General features: G+C 43.6%; 1 protein-coding gene across 2 annotated transcripts in view; it reads left to right on the plus strand.

The window, feature by feature from the left end:
• Positions 1–22,474, plus strand: part of grin2da (glutamate receptor, ionotropic, N-methyl D-aspartate 2D, a) — a 317,340-nt gene extending 294,866 nt beyond the window's left edge. For both annotated transcript variants that reach the window (XM_074612865.1, XM_074612866.1), the window contains 3 exons: positions 7,520–7,581; positions 8,758–8,928; positions 18,338–22,474. In XM_074612865.1, the coding sequence (XP_074468966.1) occupies positions 7,520–7,581; positions 8,758–8,928; positions 18,338–21,511 (3,407 nt within the window). In that variant the 3' untranslated portion in view covers positions 21,512–22,474. The remainder of the gene's footprint in view (positions 1–7,519; positions 7,582–8,757; positions 8,929–18,337) is intronic.
• The last annotated feature ends 2,044 nt before the right edge of the window (positions 22,475–24,518 follow it).

The following is a 24,518-nucleotide window of genomic DNA, read 5'->3' on the forward strand; positions in this document are numbered from 1 at the left end:
AATCACATGGACATGTGAAAAGGTATAGAGGGTTTTTAAATTCCTTAATGTAAAGTCTGCTTGGTCATCTGTTGGGATTGAAATGTTACTGCAATGAGTGTCTGTGGTATTGTTATATTTGCACATTGTCACTTTAGAATTATGAGGTTGTCAGCTCAGTTTGGTAAAAGTGATTGTTACACTTTTTTGCATTAATTAGTTTTGGAAGAAATAGCCTGTACTTGAATTTCTATCTATTCTGTTGTTTTCATAAAACAATTTGGAAAACTTAGAGGAAACTTAGGAAATTAATTTAAACAAGCTGATACTGGATCTGCAGAATCACCACTTAGTTTTAAAATGCATGTCGGGCGATAAGATCACAAGTGGACAGCACTAAATACAAGTGTAAACGACCACCAGGACCAATTGTGATTCCATCACTCAATCCATTTGTCGAGGTGGTCTGGGATGCATCTGACCATGTATTTTTTGTAGTGTAAACGCTAATGTGTCCTGTGTCCACAACAAGGACATGACAGGAAAATACTTGATCAAAGCCACGGCTTTTGTTCCTTCTTTTTCTCATCTCCAGTCGGTTCATTATAGCTTAGGCCATGATGTCTGAACATTTGGAAAGGCCCATAGATATACTGTATATTATGAGTGCGTCAAACATCTTGGGCAATGTGGTTCACCCTCATGCACGAATCCTACATCAATAATAACCTAATTTTACGAATGATCCATGATGCTGAAGATGCATATTGTCTATATTTTAGAGAACATTTTATAAATCGGGTTTTCAGGGGAGCTCATGTGTTGTTAAAAGGAGCCAAACGTCCTCTGGCTCCCCTGTAGTTCACACCCTTGTTATGTTCTGGTTTAACAAAAGCGTGGACTCAAAAGCAGACACAAACGAAAGTCTCTTAAGGTGTAACAAAAGATAATTTATTATAATTATTAAATGTAGGATGGACAGGGCTGGGGGGTCCTGGATGTCCGACGTGGCAGGAATAATATTAAATTAATAAATCAAGGAATCGGGGGGCACGGGGAGGGGGTATCCAGGGATCCTCCAGATGGACAGATGAATCCACTAGTGCTCCGAGAGGAGGAATGGCGTCGGAGAGTGAACAGGCAGGTGAGTAACAAAAGGAATGGATCCAGGTCGAGGAGGGACGGCGTGGAAGAGTGAGCAGGCAGGTAGCAGGAAGCAGAGACAGCTGGCAGGTGAACAGACCTGAACAGAGAACAAGGCAAGGTGAGTCCAAAATCCCAAAACGAGCATTAACAAAGTCAAGAATAATTTCACTAGGGTAAGAGAGCCTGAGTACGTCTAGTACCACTGAGGGCGACGGAACGATCTGGCGATGACTGGCAGGAAGACCGGGGTTGATATACTGCAGGTGTGTTTGATGGTAGGTTAATTGCTATCAGCTGCTCCAGCAGTGCCCGCCCAGGAGAAGGAGGAGAAGGAGGAGAAGGAGGAAGGCCACACCTCCCAACACACTGACAGACTAGACAGACAGGGGGAAAACACACAGGAGACAAAAGGGCAGGGAAACAGAGGAAACACAAGGAACACTAGACTGCCAAGGTGATATCATGACAACCCTGTAACCAACCCCAAAGACATCACATGAACTCACTATCCACAGCATATGCGTCATGGCGCTCAACAGGTCCTGTAATTGTTCCGCATAATATCTCTCTTTGTTCGAGCATTGTCGTTTCTTTTTATAGCAAATAACTGGTCAATCATCAAATTGGCTCCTCTGGGTGGTAATTTGGCCTGTTGGCAGTTAGCACGCTCGGAAGTCGAGGTGGAACATGCTTCAGCGCCTCAGTGCAGGCAGTGCCAGCGGCTCCCAGGGGCAGCGAACACCAGAGGCTGACTCCACATGGACAAATGTTACTGAAAACTTTGTTTTTCTTTTTCTTGAACTGAGACATCTGGCTATTTGATGGCTGACACCACAATTACTAAACTGTTGATATAGAAAAAATAAAAGTTATTGTCTTCTAAGGATGGATCATACAAAACAATATAAATATAATATAATATAAACCCTGCCTACAAAGGAAACTGGACTTTAGCTTGAAACAGGCTTATAACAGTGACATGCCGTTATTCCTTTTTAAAAAAAAAAAAAAAAAGAGACTGGAGCGGAAATTGACGATGGACATTCGTAGGAAAATGCATGAAAAAAGAGGAATAACTATTCATAAGATATCATAAGAACCGTTGTATGAAAATAGGTTGGGAAGTTGGCTGGGAACTGGCTGGCAGCCAGCTGAGAGGGGAAATTATAAATCGCTGCATCTGTACTTGCATAAAATAAAATAAGTCGGTTTCACACGGGACACCAACAGTGGTCTCCTAGATGAAAGTCCTGTGTTTGTTTGACCCGTTCACTACCCCGACCTCCTCCCTACATGGACTTTGTCGCTCTTCATACTACGTCACCTGACTTCAGGAGCAGTTGCTCTGAGCGTCTTATATTGCCGTGGATGGGTTTACATCGGAGTTACTTGAAAAGGGTGCCTTGTGTGTCGGTATCAGACGCCGAAGGAATGAGAGCAGGCTGGCTGAACTCTCTTTTTGTAGCGCTGCTGACCCCGCTTTAGCTAAAACATGAAGAAGAACCTCGAGCAGACGTACAGCTACTTTTGATACAGTAAACCTTTTGAAGATGAGGAGGCTGTGTGTCTCCAACAGACTTCCAAAATAAACCACCTTCAAAGTGACGCTGCAAAAGGACCGAGATGCAGGAATATGTACTGTTACAACTGCTGACGTTGCACCTGGACTCAAATCCCACAGCAGTGCGTATCCAAAGTTCGCCTCTGCTCCACTTCTCCTTTGTGTCACTCACATTGATTCATGCTGACTGAGCAAAGCCAATAAAAACACCTCGCACACAAAAGAATGATAAAAAAGAAAATGTGAATGTGAACAGCTTTTGGCACTGAAGATGGAACATACTGTGGCAGCATAGCACACCCTCGGGAAATTGATTTCTTTTTTCTTCTCATTCTCTTTTGTTCAAATGGCTTTGAGTCTTCAGAGACCCAGATGTTGATTTTAATTGTATAGACTGAGAATAGAGTTGCAGATATTTCTCTGAACCTGCAATTTAGTTTTTATGTTTAATTTAGTTCCACAGTCAAACAAATTCACGGATCATTTGGGATCTAAAAACAAATAAACAAACATTAGAAATGGAATTTCTCTTTAAAAGACTCCTAAGCCTGACACATGGTGTTATCCTTCTTTCTATCATACTCTAACACCACATCTTTTGTACATCTCACACAACAAAGACCTTTAAAAGAATTATTTCAATAAATTGTCAGCGTTCAGTCAGCGTGGTCGACTCCAGTCCCCTCACAGAGTAGATACTGTATGTTGGGAGGGGAGAATAAAAGATGAGATGGTTGTTATAGTTGAAACTGTTCTGGCAGGTGGACAAAATATTCTGGCACTGGCTTGTTGATAATAACTCCAAGTGCCTTGCAGCTGTCTCAGTCCACCATACATCTGGCTAGCTCGCCAGCACTGTCCAGCATCTCTCCTCAGTACGTCCATGTATGTTGGGGTGGGACGTCCCTGTGATCGATGCACGTGCGTTGGTTCCCACAGCATGCTTGCTGGGAGTTCTTGATGTCTTTGGCAGTGACCGAGAAGTCTCATTCTCCAGGCTGCCACTTTGTCACTTAGCCTTGGTAGTCCCTCGTACAGACGGAATTAATTAATGATGGTAGCAGTTTGTGTCAAGCAGGCAGCAGACGCGGCAGCAGATGCAACCACAATCCAGGTGACATCCAGATCCATGTTACAATGATGTGAACGCGTGGTAGGTCAGAATGCATCTTCACATCATCCAGTTGAACTCTGGTGAACTTTCAGGCGAATATTGCCTCGGCAGGGAGAAGTTCGGCCCCGATCAGACAGAGCACGTTTTGCACTTCCACTACTTGGGGGCGGCTGTGGCTCAGAGGGTAGAGCAGGTTGTCCACCAATCGGAAGGTCGGTGGTTCGATCCCCGGCTGCTCCGGGTCACATGTCGATGTGTCCTTGAGCAAGACACTTAACCCCAAAAAATTGCTCCCGGAGGCATAGCCATCGGTGTGTGAATGAGTATTTAGATTAAATCCTGATGGGCAAAGTTGGCACCTTAGTAGCCTCTGCCATCAGTGTATGTGAATGTGTGTGTGAATGGGTGAATACTGACATGTAGTGTAAAGCGCTTTGAGTGGTCGGAAGACTAGAAAAGCGCTATATAAGTCCAAGTCCATTTACTTTCGCATTATGCTGCACTTTTTCTTTTAATTGTTGCAACCACCAACTGAGTGCTAATGTTAGCTTAACATATACCATGAACTGTACGCTACCTAATAGTGCAATTTATATTAATGAAAACAATTTACCTGAAATCGAAAATACCGGTAACCAGGATTGGTAGAGTCATATACGTAGCTCCGGGTATCTAGCAAAGAATATACTGTATATAAAATGTTTTTTTATGTGTTCCTTGCTGTTCAGCAACAAGTAATGTAACTAATTAATTTTGATACCAGGTAATAAGTAAAGTAATATTATTGTTTCAAAAGGAGTAATAACTAAAAAGAAACTTATTACACGTCCTTGTAACCTGCCCAACACTGTTGCTCTGTGATATGAACGATGCATGTTGCACTTCAGGGACGGTGGCTGCTCCTTTCCACTGGAAGGAGCCATTCGAGGTGCTCCTAGGATCTGGTTAGGATGTGTTCTATTCCAGGTGAGACTATACATATAAAACCTTTGCAGCTCATAAGAACCTTCCCCTTAAAGCTTTTTCTGCACAGATTAGATAAAGGCGTTATTTATAATGCCACTGAGAGGATTGGAGATTGGGGGGTCTTAAATCCTCACTGCTGACCAATGGAAAGGTATTAAAGGGAGACAGGCACATTCTCAAGGTTAGAACAGAGCTGAAACTTCAACTTAATTGAATTGTTTCCAAATCACTGCTAAGCTGTCAAAAATCAACAGAATGAAACATGAATTTAATTATAAGTTCTGCCCCCCCCCCCCCCCCCCCCCCCCGCCCTTCCTCAGTGTTTGCACGTCTGCTTTTTACATTTGTGCAGACGATGAACCCTCTTCATTCCGTGGCATTTTCCTTCTTGGAGCAGGTGAGAGAGGAAACAGCCTGTCTGTCAGCTCTTTGTGGGAAGATTTCTCCCAAAGAGCAGCTTTATTTGTCGCCGTTGACTCCATGATTAACGTATTTACAGGGAGATAAAGGGAGAGAGGCTGAGAGCCGGACAGGGAGAGCGAAATCAGCCGAACACTCATTGAAACCCGATGAATTAGATTATGGGAGTGAGCCGCACACAGAATGAACATGCGTATTAGTCTCTATTGTCAGGAAGAGGAGGCAGGGTCGATGGAGTTGAGCCCGGTTTAATTCAGCTGTCAAGGAACGTTTGAAATTCCACACGTGACTGTCGGGGAAGTGAAATGTGGCAGTGATTCATGTTGGAGTGAGATTTATGTTTTGTTTGAGCGGATTTGACGTTTCAGTCAACATGGAGTTATGGTGGTCTAATCCGTGTGGCGGCTTTATGGAAGGACGTTAATTAACCCAGAGGTCAATTAATATTGTAACTGTGAGCATTGGGAATTGGAACTTCCTTTGACTGGGACATCTTCAGAGTGTGTGCACGTCAGTGTGTCTGTGTGTGTGTGTGTGTGTGTGTGTGTGTGTGTGTGTGCAAGTATTAAAAGTCCTCTGCGACGGTGCAAGTCTGTCTACATAAGTCTCTCTGTACATTCGATCCTGCTTTCCCTTCCCACTGCTTCATTCTTTTTGATTAAAGCATTGATGGAGAGTCCCATTACGCTGCAGCTCAGAGTGTGTGTCATATGTGTGTGTGTGTGTGTAGTGACAGTTTGAGCAGGAAGTGTAATGTTTGTGTGCGTTCCCCCTTTCATCTCCCATGCGCTGTCGCGACGCTCTGCCCTCAGTGTGCCCGCCTCAGATGCCAGACCATTTCCCAACCTGCTTCAAAGGGCTTCTCTCACTTCCAGTCGCTGCCTGTAATTTCTCATGACTTTCTCTGCAAATGGCCTCTAATTCTTCCTCTTGCTACCGTTTCTGTAGCCTTGTAATTAGTAACATCTGCAACATAGTAAGGCACCACCCTGTGTACTTCATTGATTGCTTGTAGTTTGTAGAGATACCTGCGCTTTCATTTTACAATTTTTACCGGTCACCATCTTCTCCTATTTTTAAAGGAGCAGTGTGTAGAATTTAGTAGCATCTAGCTGTGAGGTTGCATATTGAAACCAACTGAATACCCCTCCACTCACCCCTCCCTTTCAAAGCGTGTAGAAGGAACTAAGCCAAGAAACTAAACCAAAAATACGTTTCATAAATATGTTTTATATCTGCCTCGTATCACGCTTGCAGAAAGGCACAATGCCTCATGGTTAACGGTGTGAAACAATTGGTTCGGTTAAGGCAACAAAACTACTTGGTTAAGGATAGAAAAAAGATCAGGGTTTGTGATCAGATAATACTGTAACAACATAACAACGTAACATGACAACCGTAACAACGCAACAAAACCACTATAGTTAGGTTTAGGAAAGAACTGCATGGTTGGGCTTAAAACTACTACATTTGTACAGTGAAAATGACGCTGAATGTTGTGAACACGGGAAACACACGAACAGCTGGATGAAAGCCCTGTGTTTGTTGGACCCATCTACCCCCCTCTCACTCGCCCGCTGCGTCTATTTCACTATTTAAACTATGTCACTCGCCTTGACTGAATGCAGAAACATTGACATTCAACGTATCCCTGGTTTGCTGAAACGTACAATGCCAACAATTGTTCCTGGCGACTGGGCTTTGGAAAGAGGACCTGCTCCCTATGTACTATAGATATGAAGGGCTCATTCTAAGCTAAGGGAAATACAATGATTCTTAGTTTCAGTTGATTACACTAATGAAAACATAGCTTTAAATATTATATTCTATTTCTTCTTACAGATCCCCAAAATGCTACCCACTTTTCCTTTAAGTTATCTGTCCTTGGTTTGCTCACCCATCAGTCTCATTTCCCTCTCCTTTTAACATAAACAGGGTTTGACTCTGCTCTCATTTCTCTCCCATCATGCTGTATTTCATCATCTGTGCCTCTCTTCTTTTGCCTTTTCCTTCTTCTCCTCTCAGCATTCCTTCGCTTGCTTCTGTCCTCTCCCTCAGGGGATCAAACACCTTGCTCTCATCACAAAGGGGCAGTGATCCCTTTTAAAAAAGGTTTCTCTTCTACTGTTTTAACTCCTTCTCCTCATTGTCTTTTCCTTCCCTAATTCATCTCTCTTTTCTCTTTCTCACCCTCCCGCCCCATCATCTTGCTCTCTCTTTCCTATTAGACTTAAACCTGATTTTTTCTTCACTATTTTGTATCTTGTTTAATTTTCTTTCAGCTTCTCCTGTTTTTGACCTCCTTGTTCTCCCTCCATCTTTTTCTCTTGCAGATGAGATTGATATGTTGGAGCGTCTCTGGCTGTCGGGTATCTGCCACAATGATAAGATCGAGGTATGACATCTTGTACCTTTTCAGACAGTGTGAGATAAATAATGTGTTTTTTTTAACATTAAAGCATATTTAGTAGAAACCCCAAATACAAGTATGAACCTGAAAATGAGCATAGCATGATATGTCCCCTTTAAGAATATTCAGGCATAATAGCTGGTATTCCCGCTGGCAGATAACCAGGAATCACCAAAACCAGACTATCATCATCATCACCCAATATAAAGGATACATTTGTTTTTTAAATAAACCACTTTTTCAGTTTATAGTTACCCTAGTTGTGTGTTAAGAATGAATTATACCCTGCTTGTCTGACAACTTATTATTATTACCTTAAACCTCACTAATAAATATTAATGATAATGTGAAAAAATACTTGATGAAAAACTAAGAAACTGTATGTTAAATGCTTAAAGTCGTTGCAAAATCCAGAGTTTCTGATTCTCTACACAGCCTGTAAACAGAAGTTGCATGTAGTCAAATGTAACCTGTCATCTCAAGATTAGTTTTTGCTCTCTATGATTACACATCCACACTGCTGCTTGCCTTCACTTCTTCTGTTTTGCCTCATATTACATTTCCCCCTGCATTTTGTGGTTGTCTCCTGTAGTTGATTTAGATTACAATCGCACACCAAAAAAAACCTACACTACCGGTCTCGTAGAGGAGGGCCGAAGAGTTTCAGTTTCAGGTTTATGTGTGGTTCTTTGGTGTTACAAAAATCACTAATAAGTATTAATTCAAAAGTGAATGCAGCCTGGCTGCAGATGAGAGCTATGAATGTTGAAACTGAATGACTTGAACAGTCGGAAAAGCTTTTTGTTTGATGCGAACCAGATATTATGTGGTGACTGACATGTTTTGGTCCTTGCACCAGTATTCTGAGTGCAGGGGCTCTAAAATATCACAGATGGGTGCTCTGACATCCAGTGACAGCAAAGGATTCTCTATTGTACTGCTCGTTGTAATTAACTTTTTATCTTCTGTCTGGGAGACAAATTGACTCTCATTAGTGATAAATATACTCTCCTGTCTCGTCTCTGCCCTTCCTTTCTCATATGCTTTCCTTTTACCTCTTCTGCCTCTTCCTTTTACTCGTCTCTTCTCTCTGCTCCTATAATGTTTTCCATTCCTCTCCTTCCTTCCTGTCTTCCCTCATCTGTCCCTTCTCCCCTCCAGGTGATGAGCAGTAAGCTGGACATAGACAACATGGCAGGGGTCTTCTACATGCTGCTGGTGGCCATGGGCCTCAGCCTCCTGGTATTTGCCTGGGAGCATCTGGTGTACTGGAAACTGCGGCACTGTGTGAAGCGATCTGGTGGGATGGACTTCCTCCTGGCTCTCAGTAGGGTAAGAGAAAGCAGCAAAGACCCCCCATAAACCTCAACAACACCTTGCATCCTCATTTATTGGCTCACAATTGGATAACACATCAAAGAATAAAACAGGCAAAACATGTATTTGATGATCTAAGCAACAGCAAGAGGCTCCACGCATGTAGTATATGTAATACAATGCAATGTGCTCAACACAAATATTAAATTAAACATGGTAAAAGCTAAACTTGAAACATTAAAACTGAAATCAGAAAACAAATTTAGAGACAAGACAAATAAAAATGAGACATTTAAACAAGGTTCCCGCTTTTGGTCTTTCCCCAATAACCACACTATTACGTGCTATCCGTCCCTATTAATTTGTGGAGAATGTATGCAACCAAGCACAGTTTTCTGACATGCAGTCATCAAAGCTGTCGACCGAATGTGAAGTAGAAATGTAGAATTGGGTGTCATCTGCATAACAGCAGAAACTAATACCAATTTAAGAATCTAATGGCGGCATAGGCAGTCAGAAAAGAATGGAGCCAAGAAATGAGCCGTGGGGGGCACCACAAGAAATATGTATTTCTCTGAACGATTCTCTCCGAGGGAAACCAAGCTGTCTCGGTAAAATGGGACCCAGTATTGTGACCAAGAAAGTGCCCAAACAATATTTATAACCTCTGTATTGAACATAGTAATGAGGTCAGGAGGTGCCAGAGTATGTTCTGGTAAGTGCTATGTCCAGGCCAGGATGTTCACGAGTGAGAGTAAAATAGAGCAGTAGATCGACAGGCGGTTCGGTGCGGTGTCAGTAGTGACGTGGGTGTTGTACCGGACCTTTGTGGAAAAGCCCTTCTATATTCCGACACCTGGTCAGGAGCTTTGGTTAGTGAGCGAAATAATGGGATTGTGGATACAAGCGGCCAAAATGAGTTTCCTTTGTAGGGTGGCTGGGCTCAGCCTTAGAGAGAGGGTGAGTAGCTCAGACATCTAGAGGGAGCTCGCAGTAGAGCCGCCGCTCCTTCACCTCTAAAGGGACCAGCTGAAGTGGTTCGGGCATCTGATCAGGATCCTCCTGGACGCCTCCCTTAAGAGGTTCATGTCCAACTGGTAAGAGGCCTCGGGGTAGACCCAGAACACGCTGGAGAGATCATCAAGACAGATAAAAGAACACCTCTCACACATTTAAAAAAAAAAATCCAAATATAATTTCAACCGGATTAAAACAATTCAATAGTTCTGCCAGGTGATGAGAGAACTAAAGGAAGTGAACTCTGGGACGTGAGATGTTTTAAACTTCAATTTCAATCAACCACTACAGCAGCTGATCTCCCTCATTTTTACTCCCTCAACTTGAGAGGGTAGAACTGATCAGTAAAGGATAAATGATGTATGCAGGTGTAGATGTTATGATAGACTGAAAGGACCAGAGGCTTTTAGGATCTCCTGTTCCCTGTATGGAATAGATTGATTGCAGCCATGAAGTCCATGAAGTCATTCAGGAAAATAGAGATATAGATGAAGCAAAGTGATTGAACAGTTTTCTGATACAATCAAGATATGGATTGCACAAAAGTAGGTGCTACTCAGTAGTTGTTTCTGGCACTTTCAGAGCACAAGGAGGTAGAGCCAAAAAGAGGGACATTGATGGTGTTTATCCTTGGCATCACACCAAAGGTCCAGGGCAGAGTGATCACTTAGCTGTCGCACAGCTATTTTCTTTGAAAGCCAAGTTTCTGTAAGTTCAGCTCGGGGTCCTGGAAATATTTAGTACAGGACCTGAGAAAGGTGAACAGGAGGGAGGGTTTAGAGGAAAGGGCAGGAAAGTAAGGAGGGGAGACAGGATGAAATTACTGGAAGGAAGAGAACAAGGTAAGAAAGGGATGGGGATGAGATGAATACTGTGATTGGGGAGGGAGCATGAGGAGAAGTGGGAAGGTAGGGGAAGGAAAATTTGAGATAAGAATAGAAGAGAACCTGCCAAGGAGGCAGCCGTGGCTTTGGATGGCAGAGGTAGTGGAGTATACTGTAGCAGGTGTTGGGGGGAGGCCAGAAGGAGGGAAAGAAACAGGGACAGAAAGGAGGAGGGAGAACGGAGGCGTGCTGGAGGGGAGACGGTTGAAGTGGATAACAGGCTTCATAAAGCACTGGGGAGATATCCTTGTTGGTCAGAAGACACTGTGATGGAATGCTTGGTATGTAAGAACCATTGTTTGTAAAGGCGACACCACCATGTTGGATTTACAACAAAAGATTATGATTTATTACCTCCTCCGGCCTGACAAAGCAGAGAAAGTCGCTATTTTATGCACAGTGGAAGAATCTTCTAATTGCATTATAAAAAGGAGGGAGAGGTAATGGCATTACAGCCCTTACTTCTGACATTATGCTTCCAACATATGAGGGAACTCTCTAAATCAAAACTCTCATTTTAACCTGCCAAAAGCTCAATTATTGCTTTTGCAGCAGTTAAAACTATGGATTATATAGCACCTCAGCTAAGATCTTAAAGCACATTATATGTAATTTAGATGTATGTAAATTAGATGTATGTAGTTTAGATGTAAGGAGTTTAGACGTATGTAGTTTAGACGTATGGAGTTTAGACGTATGGAGTTTAGATGTATGGAGTTTAGATGTATAGAGTTAAGATGTATGAAGTTTAGATGTATGGAATTTAGATGTTTGTAGTTTAGATGTATGGGGTTTAGATGTATGCCATTTACATGTTTGTAGTTTAGATGTATAGAGTTTAGATGTATGGAGTTTAGATATGTAGTTTAGATGTATGGAGTTAAGATGTATGGAGTTTATATGTATGGAGTTAAGATGTATGGAGTTTAGATATATGGAGTTTAGATGTAAGGAGTTAAGATGTATACAGTTTAGGTGTATGTAGTTTAGATGTATGGAGTTTAGATGTATGTAGTTTAGATGTATGGAGTTTAGACGTAAGTAGTTTAGATGTATGGAGTTTAGATATAAGGAGTTTAGATGTATGGAGTTTAGATATATGGAGTTTAGATGTAAGGAGTTAAGATGTATGCAGTTTAGGTGTATGTAGTTTAGATGTATGGAGTTTAGATGTATGTAGTTTAGATGTATGGCGTTTAGACATATGTAGTTTAGATGTATGGAGTTTAAACGTATGGAGTTTAGATGTATGGAGTTTAGATGTATGGAGTTTAGACGTATGGAGTTTAGATGTACGGAGTTTAGATGTACAGAGTTTAGATGTAGGGAGTTAAGGTGTAGGGAGTGTAGATGTATGGAGTTTAGATGTATGGAGTTTAGATGTAGGGAGTTAAGATGTAGGGAGTGTAGATGTATGGAGTTAAGATGTATGGAGTTTAGATGTATGGAGTTTATATATATGGAGTTTAGATGTATGAGTTAAGATGTATGCAGTTTCGATGTATGTAGTTTAGATGTACGGAGTTTAGATGTATGGAGTTTAGATGTAGGGAGTTAAGATGTATGGAGTTCAGATGTATGGAGTTAAGATGTATGTAATTTAGATGTATGGAGTTTAAATGTATGGAGTTTAGATGTATGTAGTTTAGAAATATGGAGTTTAGATGCATGGAGTTAAGATGTATGTAGTTTAGAAATATGGAGTTTAGATGCATGGAGTTAAGATGTATCTAGCTTAGATGTATGAAGTTTAGATGTATGGAGTTCAGATGTATGGAGTTAAGATGTATACAGTTTAGGTGTATGTAGTTTAGATGTATGGAGTTTAGATGTATGTAGTTTAGATGTATAGAGTTAAGATGTATGTAGTTTAGATGTTTGGAGTTTAGAATTATGGAGTTTAGCCTGAATCCTGAATTGCAGAGACTAAGGGCGTTGATGATGTTAAGAAGAGCAGCAGAGACAGAGAGTGGTGGGGCGATGGTGGATGGCAAGCGGATGAGATTGGAGCATGGCTGGCTGGCTGGCTGGCTGGCAGGCTGGCAGGCAGGCAGGCAGGCAGGCAGGCAGTAATGATCCACTGTGTTAGTAGCCGTGGTTGAGTAAATGTGATGCAGGTGTGCAGCTTGGAACAGGTGAATCAGGCAGGCAGGCAGGCAGGCAGGCAGGCAGGCAGGCAGGCAGGCAGGCAGGCAGGCAGGCAGGCAGGCAGGCAGGCAGGCAGGCAGGCAGGCAGGCAGGCAGGCAGGCAGGCAGGCAGGCAGGCAGGCAGGCAGGCAGGCAGGCAGGCAGGCAGGGGAGTCGGACGGTAATGATCCACTGTGTTAGTAGCCGTGGTTGAGTAAATGTGATGCAGGTGTGCAGCTTGGAACAGGTGAATCAACTTGGCAGCAATCAGGGAGCCGAGAGAGTGAGAGAGGCGCCACGCCCACGACACAAACACGCACACAAACACAGAGAAACAGACAGGGGAATACTGGAGACACAAGGAAAAGGAAAGCACAATAAACACAAGGAATAACTGGCGGCACAGCCGTAGCACCAGACTATAAACAGATAAAAAGTTATCGACCAGTTCATCATGAAGAATTACATAACAAATGAACCAACAGCAGATATTATGACTAGATTTAGATTCCAGTGTCGGGTTGTTTGACTCGAGTGATCCAAATAATTCCAATAAAGTCATTTGACAGTCCATAAACAAAAGATTTATTAAAATATAAGAGATGTAAGCACCTCCAAAATCCATGGCATGTTTTTGATTAACAAATAATCATATATTGAACCATATTTGTCTGCGTTTAAAATTTCAAAACAAACATTTTCACTGCGGTCAAAAAACTGTACAACACAATAGGAGGCCCACACCAGAATATACGATGCGGTCTAATGGGATACACCTTTCCTATGGCTCCAACAATACACAGTGCTATACTATACAATTAAAAAACAAAATAAACTATAATTAAATAATTCAACCCCTGCAGTGTGTTAACCTCCATCTATATAACTAAATTACATTATATTTACATATTTACATAACCATAACAACAAATCTTTTTTTGCTCTAACAATGACAAACAATGGCAACCTTAATATAGTTTTCACCATCACAGAGACACAATATTAAAACCTCAATGAAAATGGACGCATTTATAATGAAAAACCAGCAAGCAACTGCTTAATAAATGAAAGTGACTCGTCACTTTGCCTGATGTGAGATGAAGACAATGAAAAAATGTAGTTCACAAACAAAATCTTCGTCAAGGGGCTAAATCCTGAATGAGTTTCTATTCTCCATAGATAGAGTATTTTATTAATCCCAATAAAAACATGGTGGTGTTAGAGCAGCCAAGTCACAAAAAAACAGGGAACAGATCAGATAAGGGAATTTAACAAGGCTGGTGTAAAATGGTAAATAACCAATAATAACTATTGTTGCTGCATTTGTGTTGTGATGCAGAGGGCTGTGTGATGAGGTGAGACAAGAACAAGTTAAAAGGAAATAGAGCTCGACCAATAATACTGTTAGGCCGATATATTGGCCACTAGCGCAGATATATTGGTGTCTGTATATGTCGGCCGGTAAGCTCAGAAACAGCCGACTAGTTTTGAATTATTTACAAACAATGTTACCAATACTCGTTTAATCTGGATCCAGTTTTGTTTGTTTATGTAATGTGTTTATGTTAAACAAATATCTACATTGTTATCAGCTACACAAATCTAGTATTAGTCAGGCTATAACATTTAATGTTTGATAAAATTTTTCTTATTTAGTCTTTAGCACGTGAAAATGCGCTCAAACTCCTGAATTTGTAAAGGTCGTCAGATTCAGTCAGGCACGGATCCTGTTGAAGACCTCTAGGTCTTGTGTTTGTACTGATATAAGGCTGAAGTACCATTTACTGAACACGCTCCACTGTTTTATTGATAATATATATTGACCATGGGGGTGAAAATCCATTATGTCCCTTGCAGTCTTTGATATCCAGATATTCCCTGTCGTTCCTCCCTGCAGACCCTTTGGAGTGCGATGTCACCTCTCTTCTTACATTCAGAGCACATATTTTCTCACATGAGCAAACTCTACTCTTATCAGTAGCATTCCTCATACTAAGAATAAAAACATCAATTCCATGCAAAGGGCAATCCCGGGACCAGTTAGCTTCTATCTCCCGAGCTATATGCTGTGCTTGCTTTAAAGCCTCTGCAGCTAGCCTCTGTGGCTTGCTTTAACCCAATCAGTGACTCACCCAAGTTTCAATTTCACAGTGTGCTGCGCCCCATGCTCTGGGGACGGTGATAGCACTTCTGCCACTGGGACTGCTGATTCATGTGTCCGGAAGGGCCATTATTACAGTCTCTCCATCAGATCTGTGTCCCGGTGGGGAGCAGAGATTTACACGAGGCCCCGCACATTTTGTCATTAAGATGTGACAGATATCGGTCGATGTTATGAATCATCTTCACGTATGAAGAATAATAGAGTCTTTGTGATTTACATGGCTCTCCACAGGACTGCTAATTGAGTCCCATCTATCTACAGCGAGGTGTAAATATACAAAGGTAGGGGAGAAAGAGCATGCGGGCACAGTAGAGGTAGCGTTGCTGATCTGACATGATTATATAATTGATTGATTCTGCTTGGGGTTTAAAATTTAAAAAGATGTCATGAGGAGCTAGTAATTTACACTCTCTCATCTCATGTTTTATTCATATCAAACATTGTTGGATGTTGCTGCTGAGATGGGAAAAAAAAGCCAGACTGGTTCTCACCATGTACGTTTGGAGCAGTTCATTAAAAGCAAGTGAGAGGGATCTTATTTAAACTCAAGAGGCAGCCTGGTCTCATCCCCAGGGAGTCAAATAACAAAGCTTGGGCAGTGGCCCTCCGCATCTTGATACCGACACACAAGGCAGGCTTTAGCGTCTGTATGAGACGCACCAGGCGTTCAACTAACTAACTCCAATGTAATCCCATCCGTGTCATTATTAGAGGCTGAGCAACGGGCGTAGTATTAAGAGTGAGAAGTTCACTATGAGCGGGAGGGAGGGGTGCTGGATGGGACAAACAAACACAGGACTTTTACTCAGGGGACCGGCGTTCATGTTCCGTGACAATATGCCACTGAGTCACATGACATTACGCCTGTAGGTTATGTTACATCATCATAAGTGTATTTACTTTAAGCCAACCATGATGTATTTTCTAACCCTAACTAAGTGGTTTTGTTGCCTAAACCTATTTCACAATGTTAACCACGCATGAACCTTCTGCGTCAACACACTACGCAAATGGCTGCTGCTCCAAAATATGACGAGTAGGGATGAGATCACATTGCAATAACAGCACCAAGAAATGTGGAAGAGAATCCCAACTTGTCACATACCGCCGCTTTGTCACGCCCCTTGGCGTCATTTTATTTTTGGCATTACATCCACTATAGTTACCCTTGACGTCACTTTAGGTTTAGGCAACAAAACCAAAATAGGTACACTTGGCGTTACGTTTGTACAGTAAAAACGACTCCAAATGTTGTGAACACGGGACATGAACAAACAACTGATTGAGTGAAAGTGAAACTTAACACACGGGACATGAACAGCGGCCTCTTGGATGAAAGCCTCGTGTTTGTTGGACCCATCCACCTCCCCTCCTTCTTTTTGCACTTAAAACTACATCACCACAGTCACTCCTGGCGCACTTTCTCAGAGTGTTTACTGTTGTCGCGGATGGGTTTACAATATAGTTAATGGAACGCCCGCTGCATTTCATACCGGGGCTAAAGGGTGCCTTGTGCGGCTGTATCGAATGCAGACGGCCATGACAGAGCCTTGGTATTTGATGCCCTGTGAATGAGAACAGACACTAATTTAGGCGATTTTTCACATAAAGGGATTTCTTTCGGAAATGCATTGAAGAGAAGAGAAGAAGGCTGCAGCCCACCCTTAAGTTTTAGTAACTGGAAGAAGGTTTTTGTAAGTCAAGTTTTTTGTTGCCACGGAAATTCTAGTTTAGCTTAGTTCAAAGAAAATAAACATTTGAATCTTAGTTTGTGCACTGGGAAAAGAGAACACCAAGAAAACATGAAGCTTGTTGGGTTTTGGTAAGCAAGCTGGCAGCTGAGAGGAAAGGTGACTGTCTTAAAATTCAGCATCTGTCACCAGTTATTTGCACAACGACAAAATAGGTTCTGTTGTTTTGCTCTCCCCCATTGTTTTGAGTCCTCTTGAGAAGATGTACTCCTTAGCACACCTCCTTTGCTTTTGGAGAAAACCTATTCCTATTCCAGCTGAGTGATTTTTTGTTTGCTGAAAGCTTTGTTTGGATTGATAGTGTGAAAATTGACACCAAGAAGCTTGGTGAACTCAGTCCAAAGTTTCTCCAAAACTCTCATTAATATTTAATTGTCGGTGCTCCATGTTGTCTGCCTTTATAAGAGATGTGGTGACACAGAGAACCAGAGGTAGAGGGAAACTACCTAGAGCGATTTCCCAGCATGCTGAGGGACAGAATAAAGATAGATTGTTTTCTTCTTTTCCAACTGGAGACTGTTTTTGTGAAATGTGTAGAGCCGACAAAGTTACACAGTCGGTGGTTATGCAATGTACAGAATAAAGATAAAAGAAAGTAGGATGGATAGAGGACAAATAAAAATACAGAAGTTGTAGCCCAGACAAATTTAAAGCCTCTCTTGATGCGGCAACCTGTCACAGGTTTAACTGGATCCCCTGCGAGGTATTATTTAACAGACTTTATTCATCACAGCATTCCAACACATTCTCATCCCAACTCAGCAAATACTGACAAACCCCTTGGTGCCTCTTTCTAACACACTGGGTAGCTCAGCACGTTAAACTATGATGCCCCACTACGGTCGCAGTAAACACATGGTTAACATTGGCAATTTAAACAAAAACATTTGCTTAGGTTCACGCAAGAAAGTTAAATTTAGGAAAAAACATCATGGTTTGGCTTAAAATTACTACGTTTGTAAAGTCAAAATGAAATTTAACGTTGTGAACACAAAGACAAACAACACTTTGTTAGTTTCACACAGGACACGAACAGCAGTTTCCTGGATGAAAGCCCTGTGTTTCCTTAAAACAATCTGACTTTGTAAACCAGGTGCATTTAAACAGTCAATTAATTTGTGGGGGAAAAGCTAACAATACAGTTGTTTTGCTCATTGTTGCTCCTTTTAGTGTTTGGGGAGTAAGAAACACAATCTATTTTAACTCTAAACTGTGGTGATTGTTAAAGTGCATCTGAAAATCTGGATATTTTTAACAAAACTGCTGGAGCAATGACACTAACAGTTTCCTGAAGATAGCTTTCATATGGTTTGTGTAGGTATCAGATCAAAACTGCTCTATAAGTTTCCTTTGTAAAGTTGGGGATGTTGGACTCTCTCTTTCTGTGCCTCTCTGTCTGACACATACACAATCAGTTCCCATTTATCATCCTTGGCAGCCTGCTGGTCTAATTACAATCTCTCTTTTATGTGTCCACCCAGGGGATGTACAGTTGCTGCCAGTTTGAGGATGAGACAGCACCAGGAAGTAGCTCTTTGCCCCAATACCACACCATGGCCACCATGCCTACAGCAGCCCAACAGCACCTTGTTACAGCCACAATAAATAACACAACTGCCATTGCCATGGTGCAGCAGCAACAGCAGCAGAAGCACCACCAACAGCAGCAGCAGGGGCCGACTTATACCACCATGCTACCCGGATCGCCACCAACTACAGGACACTCAGCAATGGCTCTGGGACCCTCAAACAGCCCCTTGCTGGAAGGCCCCATGCCCTGCTCCACCTTCTTGCCTCGCCATGACCGCAGACTTGCTGTGGTCGATCGCTGGAACAGGCCAAAGCCAGAGAAGGTCTTGAGCGGAGGAAGTGGTGGAGGAGTGGGCGTTGGGGGGATAGCAGGAGGGATCACTGAACTTCAGGCCCCGCAGTTTCAGCCGAATCTTGGACAGCACTGGAGCCTGCAAGGTGGAGTTGCAGGTGGAGCAGGGGGTGGAGGTGATACAGGGCTAGATGAATATAAGCGCTACTATGGTCCTATAGATCCAGAGGGGCTGGGAGTTAACTCTGAACAACAGGCAGGGGGCCCCCAGCAGACTCCCAAATCTAATCCTAGAGGCCCCAAAGCCTCAGGGATGCCACGGCTGCCTCTTAAAGGCCCCCAACAAGGCCCAGGGCACTTAATCGCCAAGCCACCTCCACTGATCCCATCTTCCCCACGGAGGCCTCCTTTCTGGCGACGAGGAAGCCTAGCTCAGGCAAGGAGGAAAAGCTCAGGAGGTCCCCTGTATGAGAATATACTCCCTCTGGGGAGGCGAGGAGGTGGGAGGTATGGAGCCAGCGATGGAGGTGGAAGGAGAGGGCGACGTCCTCCTCCAGCTCCTCCACTGCCTGTTCCCCTCTCCTCCCCAACACACACTCCTACCACTCCCTCTTCCCCCTGCCATTTCTATTCCTCCTGCTCCAGTGCCTCGTCCTCTTCCTCTTCCTCTACATCGTCCTCCTCCTCTTCTTCATCCTCTGTCTCGCTGTCTCGGTCAAATTCCCCCTCCTCTTGCTCCAGTGACAGCTCCTGCAACACCTCGTTGAGTTTCCGGTATCGAGCAGGCGACCGGGAGCTTACGGTTGATGATTATGACTCAGATCTACTTACAGAGGAGTCCAGCCTCCTCCTGGGGTCACGGAGGAAGATTCGTTCGCGTCGCATGTCATCGCGCTCGCTGCCGTGCAGCCCGCCACCTCCACCAATCCCACCCCGAAAGCCACGCCTTCAGAAAGATTATGGCAGAGAGAGAACAAGCAGCCAGCTGGCCCAATTACAGGAGTGGTGGGCTTCGTGGGGAGACAGAGAGCAAGGGAGGGGATTAACAACAAGCCGGGGAGAAGGCGGAGTGGGTAGAGAGGAGAAGAGACATCATAAAGAGAGGGAGCATGAGAGGAAGAGGAGGAAGAAGGGCAGAAAGAAGAAGAAAAGGGAGGAGAGGGAGAGAGAAAGGGAGCGAAAGCGGCGCAAAGCAAAGAAGAGGAAGAAAGAGGATAAGATAAGGAAGAGAGAGCGGAAGAGGTCAGAGCAGGAGGGAGGAGAAGGTGAAAAAAGAGAGGAACTCAAATCAGGGACACCAGATTACCCATCATACCCACCCCTGAGGCGACAGTCTTTTCGGAAGAAGAGTGAAAGCTCAATCCGAAGCTATGGATGGAACATCCCAGGCGAAGAGGAGAGGAAGGAAAGAGAAGAGAAAGAGAGGGATGATGGGGAAGACAGCAGAGGGAAAGAAAGACAAAACAGGAGAAGGAACAGCAAGCACTATCATAGCTCTAGCAGTAAGCCTTCAACATCGGTCAAGTTCTGGCGAGGGGTAGACCCATCCTCTGACACTATTCCATCTGCCTTTCTGCCCTTGTTGCCTGTCTCCTCTAAAAGGAGGAAGAGTAAAAGTTCAGACAGGGATGCTGTAGGAAAGGAAGGAGAGAGGAGGCCATTGCTGGGACGGGATGGAAGAGGTGAGATGCAGTCCAAGGAGGGATTATCCTTCCATGACTGGGAGTCCGAAGTAGAGGGTGAGGAAGGAGATTCTGAGCTGGAGAGGAGGAAAGCTGAGCGTGGAAAGAGGCGTGGAGGAAGAAGGACAATGTCAGACGAAGAGCGGGAACGTGATAAGGTTATCGGGATATATTCTGATGATGATGGTTCTTCAGGAGAGTTTGGGAAGTTTGAGAGGTATTGGGAGGACCATGAAGGCAGGGCAGTAGGAGGCATTGGCGGGGGAGGTTGGTTTTTCAGCACCTACCCCTCCAGGGATAAAGCCGGCAGCATCAACAGTAGAGATGACCTGTTCTTGGAGCGAGGAGAGAGGTGGGGGACAGCAGAAAGTGGATGGGGGTCTAGTGGAGGTGGAGGTGGAGGTGGTGGCGGTGGAGGAGATGCAGGAGAAAGAGGGTGGGGATCAGGATCACACTGGCCCCAGCCTCCGCTCACGCCACCACCTCCTCGACGATACTGGTCAGTCGACAAACTCCACATACAGGATGAGAAGAAGAGTAAACGCAAGTCAAAGGAAAAGGGAAGGGGGCGCACAGCTTGTTCCTCCTGTCAGTCCCCCCGACACCATCCGCACTCCCATTCCTCGAAATGGGCTCGTGTGACCTCGCGAAGCCAGGAAGAGCTGTACCACCAGAGTTTTGGTGGTCCCCTGAAGCCCAAACATGACTCCTCATCCTCCTCCAAACCTGATCGCTCACAGAATCCATCCAAATCTGGCAGCCAGTCAAACCTCAGTATCCAGCAGCGAACACAGAGAACAGATAGGGATCGAGATCGAGGACGGCAATCATCCCCACCTTCGAGCCTCATTCCAAACTTGCCACCCCCACTCCCTGCCCTTCCAGCTCCTCCGTCCTCATCTCACCCTATCCACGTTCCTCCCCCTAACTCTTCCTCTTCTGTATCCTCTCCCTCTGTGGTCTCATCCACCCCGGGGGCACCCCAGCCCTCCTCCATGGCTTCGGCAAGTGCCAAACTACAGTACCAGAGGTTGCGCTCTGTACCCCAGCCCCAGAGGTTTTCTCAGTCTCCTCACTTACCCCTCAAAGCCAAGAGCCTTTGCTCGCGAAGGGGCTCAGCCCATTTCTCCAGTGTGGAGAGCGAGGTCTGAAGTTCAACAAGGTATCAAAAGTCATAAGAGAGCCCTGCAAGGCTGAGGCTAAGCAGGTGATCTGGATCTGCCCGGCAGGAAACATGGCTGCGCAGCAAAGTCAGTACAGTATACGCACTGAGCCCTTGCCTAAAGTTCTGCACAAACAAACATACCAGAAAGCCAAACAAACCCTATTGGGTAGGTCAGAGGAGAACAGAAGCAATCTTGTGCTTACTGTTTCCTTCCATCCCTCTCAGTATGTGAAAGACTACAACCACAGCAACAACTGAACTGGGTTATTAACCAATACACTAAAAGCAAAATCAGACATTAAAACTGGTACAATTGAAGGAGACTCCTTTGCTATAGACAGTAAAGGGCTTTGGATGTTGAAGCAGAGCAGTAGTTTGTATTCAGAGGATTCTTAATGCTTACTGAGGGCTCAGGAACTTTGTAGTACTGTATGCCTGCTGCTCTCAGAAGGCTTTAACACAGAACAGTGTTCTTATATTTTTCCCTTAAACAAATCGCTTACCCCAACTCTCCTTAAAAAACTGTTTACACCCCCGCAGAACTGTGACACCCTCCCTGAGGCACCTTTGTTGTGTATAATAAATACCTTCTTGTTGAGAGGGAGAGGAGGGTGATAACCACCTTGTCTTCTCTATGTTATCCATGTACCCTCTCCTGTTCTCTTCTCTTTTGTTCTACCCTATCTCTTCCCCTTTTTTTCTCTCCTCTCACTCCTTATTTCCCTGTTCTTTCCTTTTTCTCTGCTTTAACTCCTTTCCAACCTTATTCAAGTGTCTGTCTCCTCATTTCCCTTGTCATCTCCTCTCCTGTCCTCCCCTCTTGGCTCCTCTCCTTGATGTGATTATTCTGTGTGTCTGTGCTTTTCTGTGTTTGTATTCTTGACAACAGGGTAAGTCAACTGTGACTGATATTCTACTGGCTTAATGAAAAGCTGAGTGCCAAACTTAAGTAGAGCTCGACATCAATCTGTACAACCTTAGCTGCTATGTTTACTTTTATCTTGCAGAGTATTCCATCATCTCCCAAATATGCGCGCATGGAAATACATACACACACAAACACACACACACACACACACACATAAAAGTGCACATAAACACTTGTATACATTCACATGCAAGGCATCTAAACAAGTCAATTAATCTATTCTCTTTCTTGAGCAATACATTATCACCCTCTGTTCACGTTACAACTTTATACGTTGAAGCTTTTACTTTAGTTCTGTGTTGTATTTGTTGTTGTTATTGATTGTGTTCTATATATTAAGACATGTATTAAGTCTAATACAATGTAAGCACTGTGCCATACTACTCAAGCTGCACATGGAACGTTCTCTCAACTACCTAACTACGACAATGGAGGCAGTGTCTTTTCCCTCCCTGTATTTGACTGAATGTAAAGTCAGCCGCCATCAAGTGTGCTGCAACAACATTTAAGACACTTGGCATGGATATCGTAGCATTTATGATGGTTAGCGTGTGTGACTAATTGAAGAGATAGGGAGAGTTGACTTGACATAAGCAATGGTATGCTAATCTTGAAGGGAAAGGGGTCGTTTGCATTCCGCATTTTTTGCACCCTCAAATCGATTGTTGTCAATGTAGACGTGCGGAAGGCAAGCTCAAAATTGGAACGACGCCGGCACCCAAGCGCCTATTTTTCAGTGTGCGACGGCTGCACCCCGTGATAAAAATGGCTATGTGAGGATGTAAATGTCATGTGACTAGGAACAACCAATCACAGCTGGCAAATATATTTTCTTTCCCAGTAAATATCAGGCTACAGTAAATATATGGAGGAGAAGTTAATCATTTTAGTGCAGGACTACCCAGAGCTTTACCATCTGTCCCACGGACTATTTTACGTGCTTCACCCTTTCCGTCCAAGAACGTTACAACATCCGGTTGAAAGGTCAGCCAGACTGAATGTGACAAATGGAGCAGTAAAGCTACTGTGAAGGATTTACGTTGGAATCTCATTTATCTTTGTTTTGACTTTGTTTAGTTTATTCATTGACAAAACACAAAACACAAAACACAAAATGACGGCAACTTCATCACCATCGCCATCGCAGCACGCAGGTTTTGTTTGCTAAGTAACAGCAGGCACGATAGGAGCACAACCTCCCAAGCACCTTGGATAAAAGTGCAACATGTGAACGGCTCCTAAGTCTACAGTTGTTGATGAAGGATTAGTTCTGCAATGGGTTACAGTTTCTGTTTTTCGATTTGTTTCCTCCAATTTGTGCCAATACTAGAATACAGCAAACTAAAACTAACCAACCCAGGTGTGAGCAGGATTTGTGTAGTGGAGCTACACAGCTTTATTAGACAAGGTGAGAGATTGTTGCAGGGAAATACATATGTATAGCCTTATGCTAATTGCTCCTGCCATATGTTTTGTGTAAAGTATGAAGGCATGTGCTTTAATCAACATGTCTGGGGTTAACCTCATGCTACCAAGATGGTATAATTGGACAGGGAAGGATTTGATTGGTGCAAAATTAGATCTAGAGCAAGTGCCGCTTTGATGTCAAAGAGACTGTGTTTGTGTTGGATGCCAGGTAGCCGATGAGACGGTTTTGGAAGAAGTGCTGGATCTGAGTGATGGTGTATGAAAGACACACTAGCACCTCCTGTGTGATTTTTTTTCTCACCTTGTAAATGTGTAATCAAGAGCTATAGCTTTTTAATCCACGACCGAGCTGACACCAGCAGTTACACTCCGACGTCAAGCACTTAGGTAGAGTAGCTACGTATATCCATCAACATTAGAATTTAGCATCAGGACACCGGACATCAGTGGAGTTTTAGAGAAGAGGAAATAACCGCTGGCCCAACAGTCAACGGCCCGATGGTTTAACGGTCGGTCATAGTGCCTGAGCCATCTTTCCCATTATTGTCTGGTCAGCTCTCGTTTGCCTGGAACTGCATCTGAGCCATAATTTACTTCAGCTGAAGAAAACAAAAAGAGAACTTACGTTTTTAACATT

Source organism: Sebastes fasciatus, chromosome 17 (genome assembly GCF_043250625.1).
Source record: "Sebastes fasciatus isolate fSebFas1 chromosome 17, fSebFas1.pri, whole genome shotgun sequence".
NCBI lineage: Eukaryota > Metazoa > Chordata > Actinopteri > Perciformes > Sebastidae > Sebastes > Sebastes fasciatus.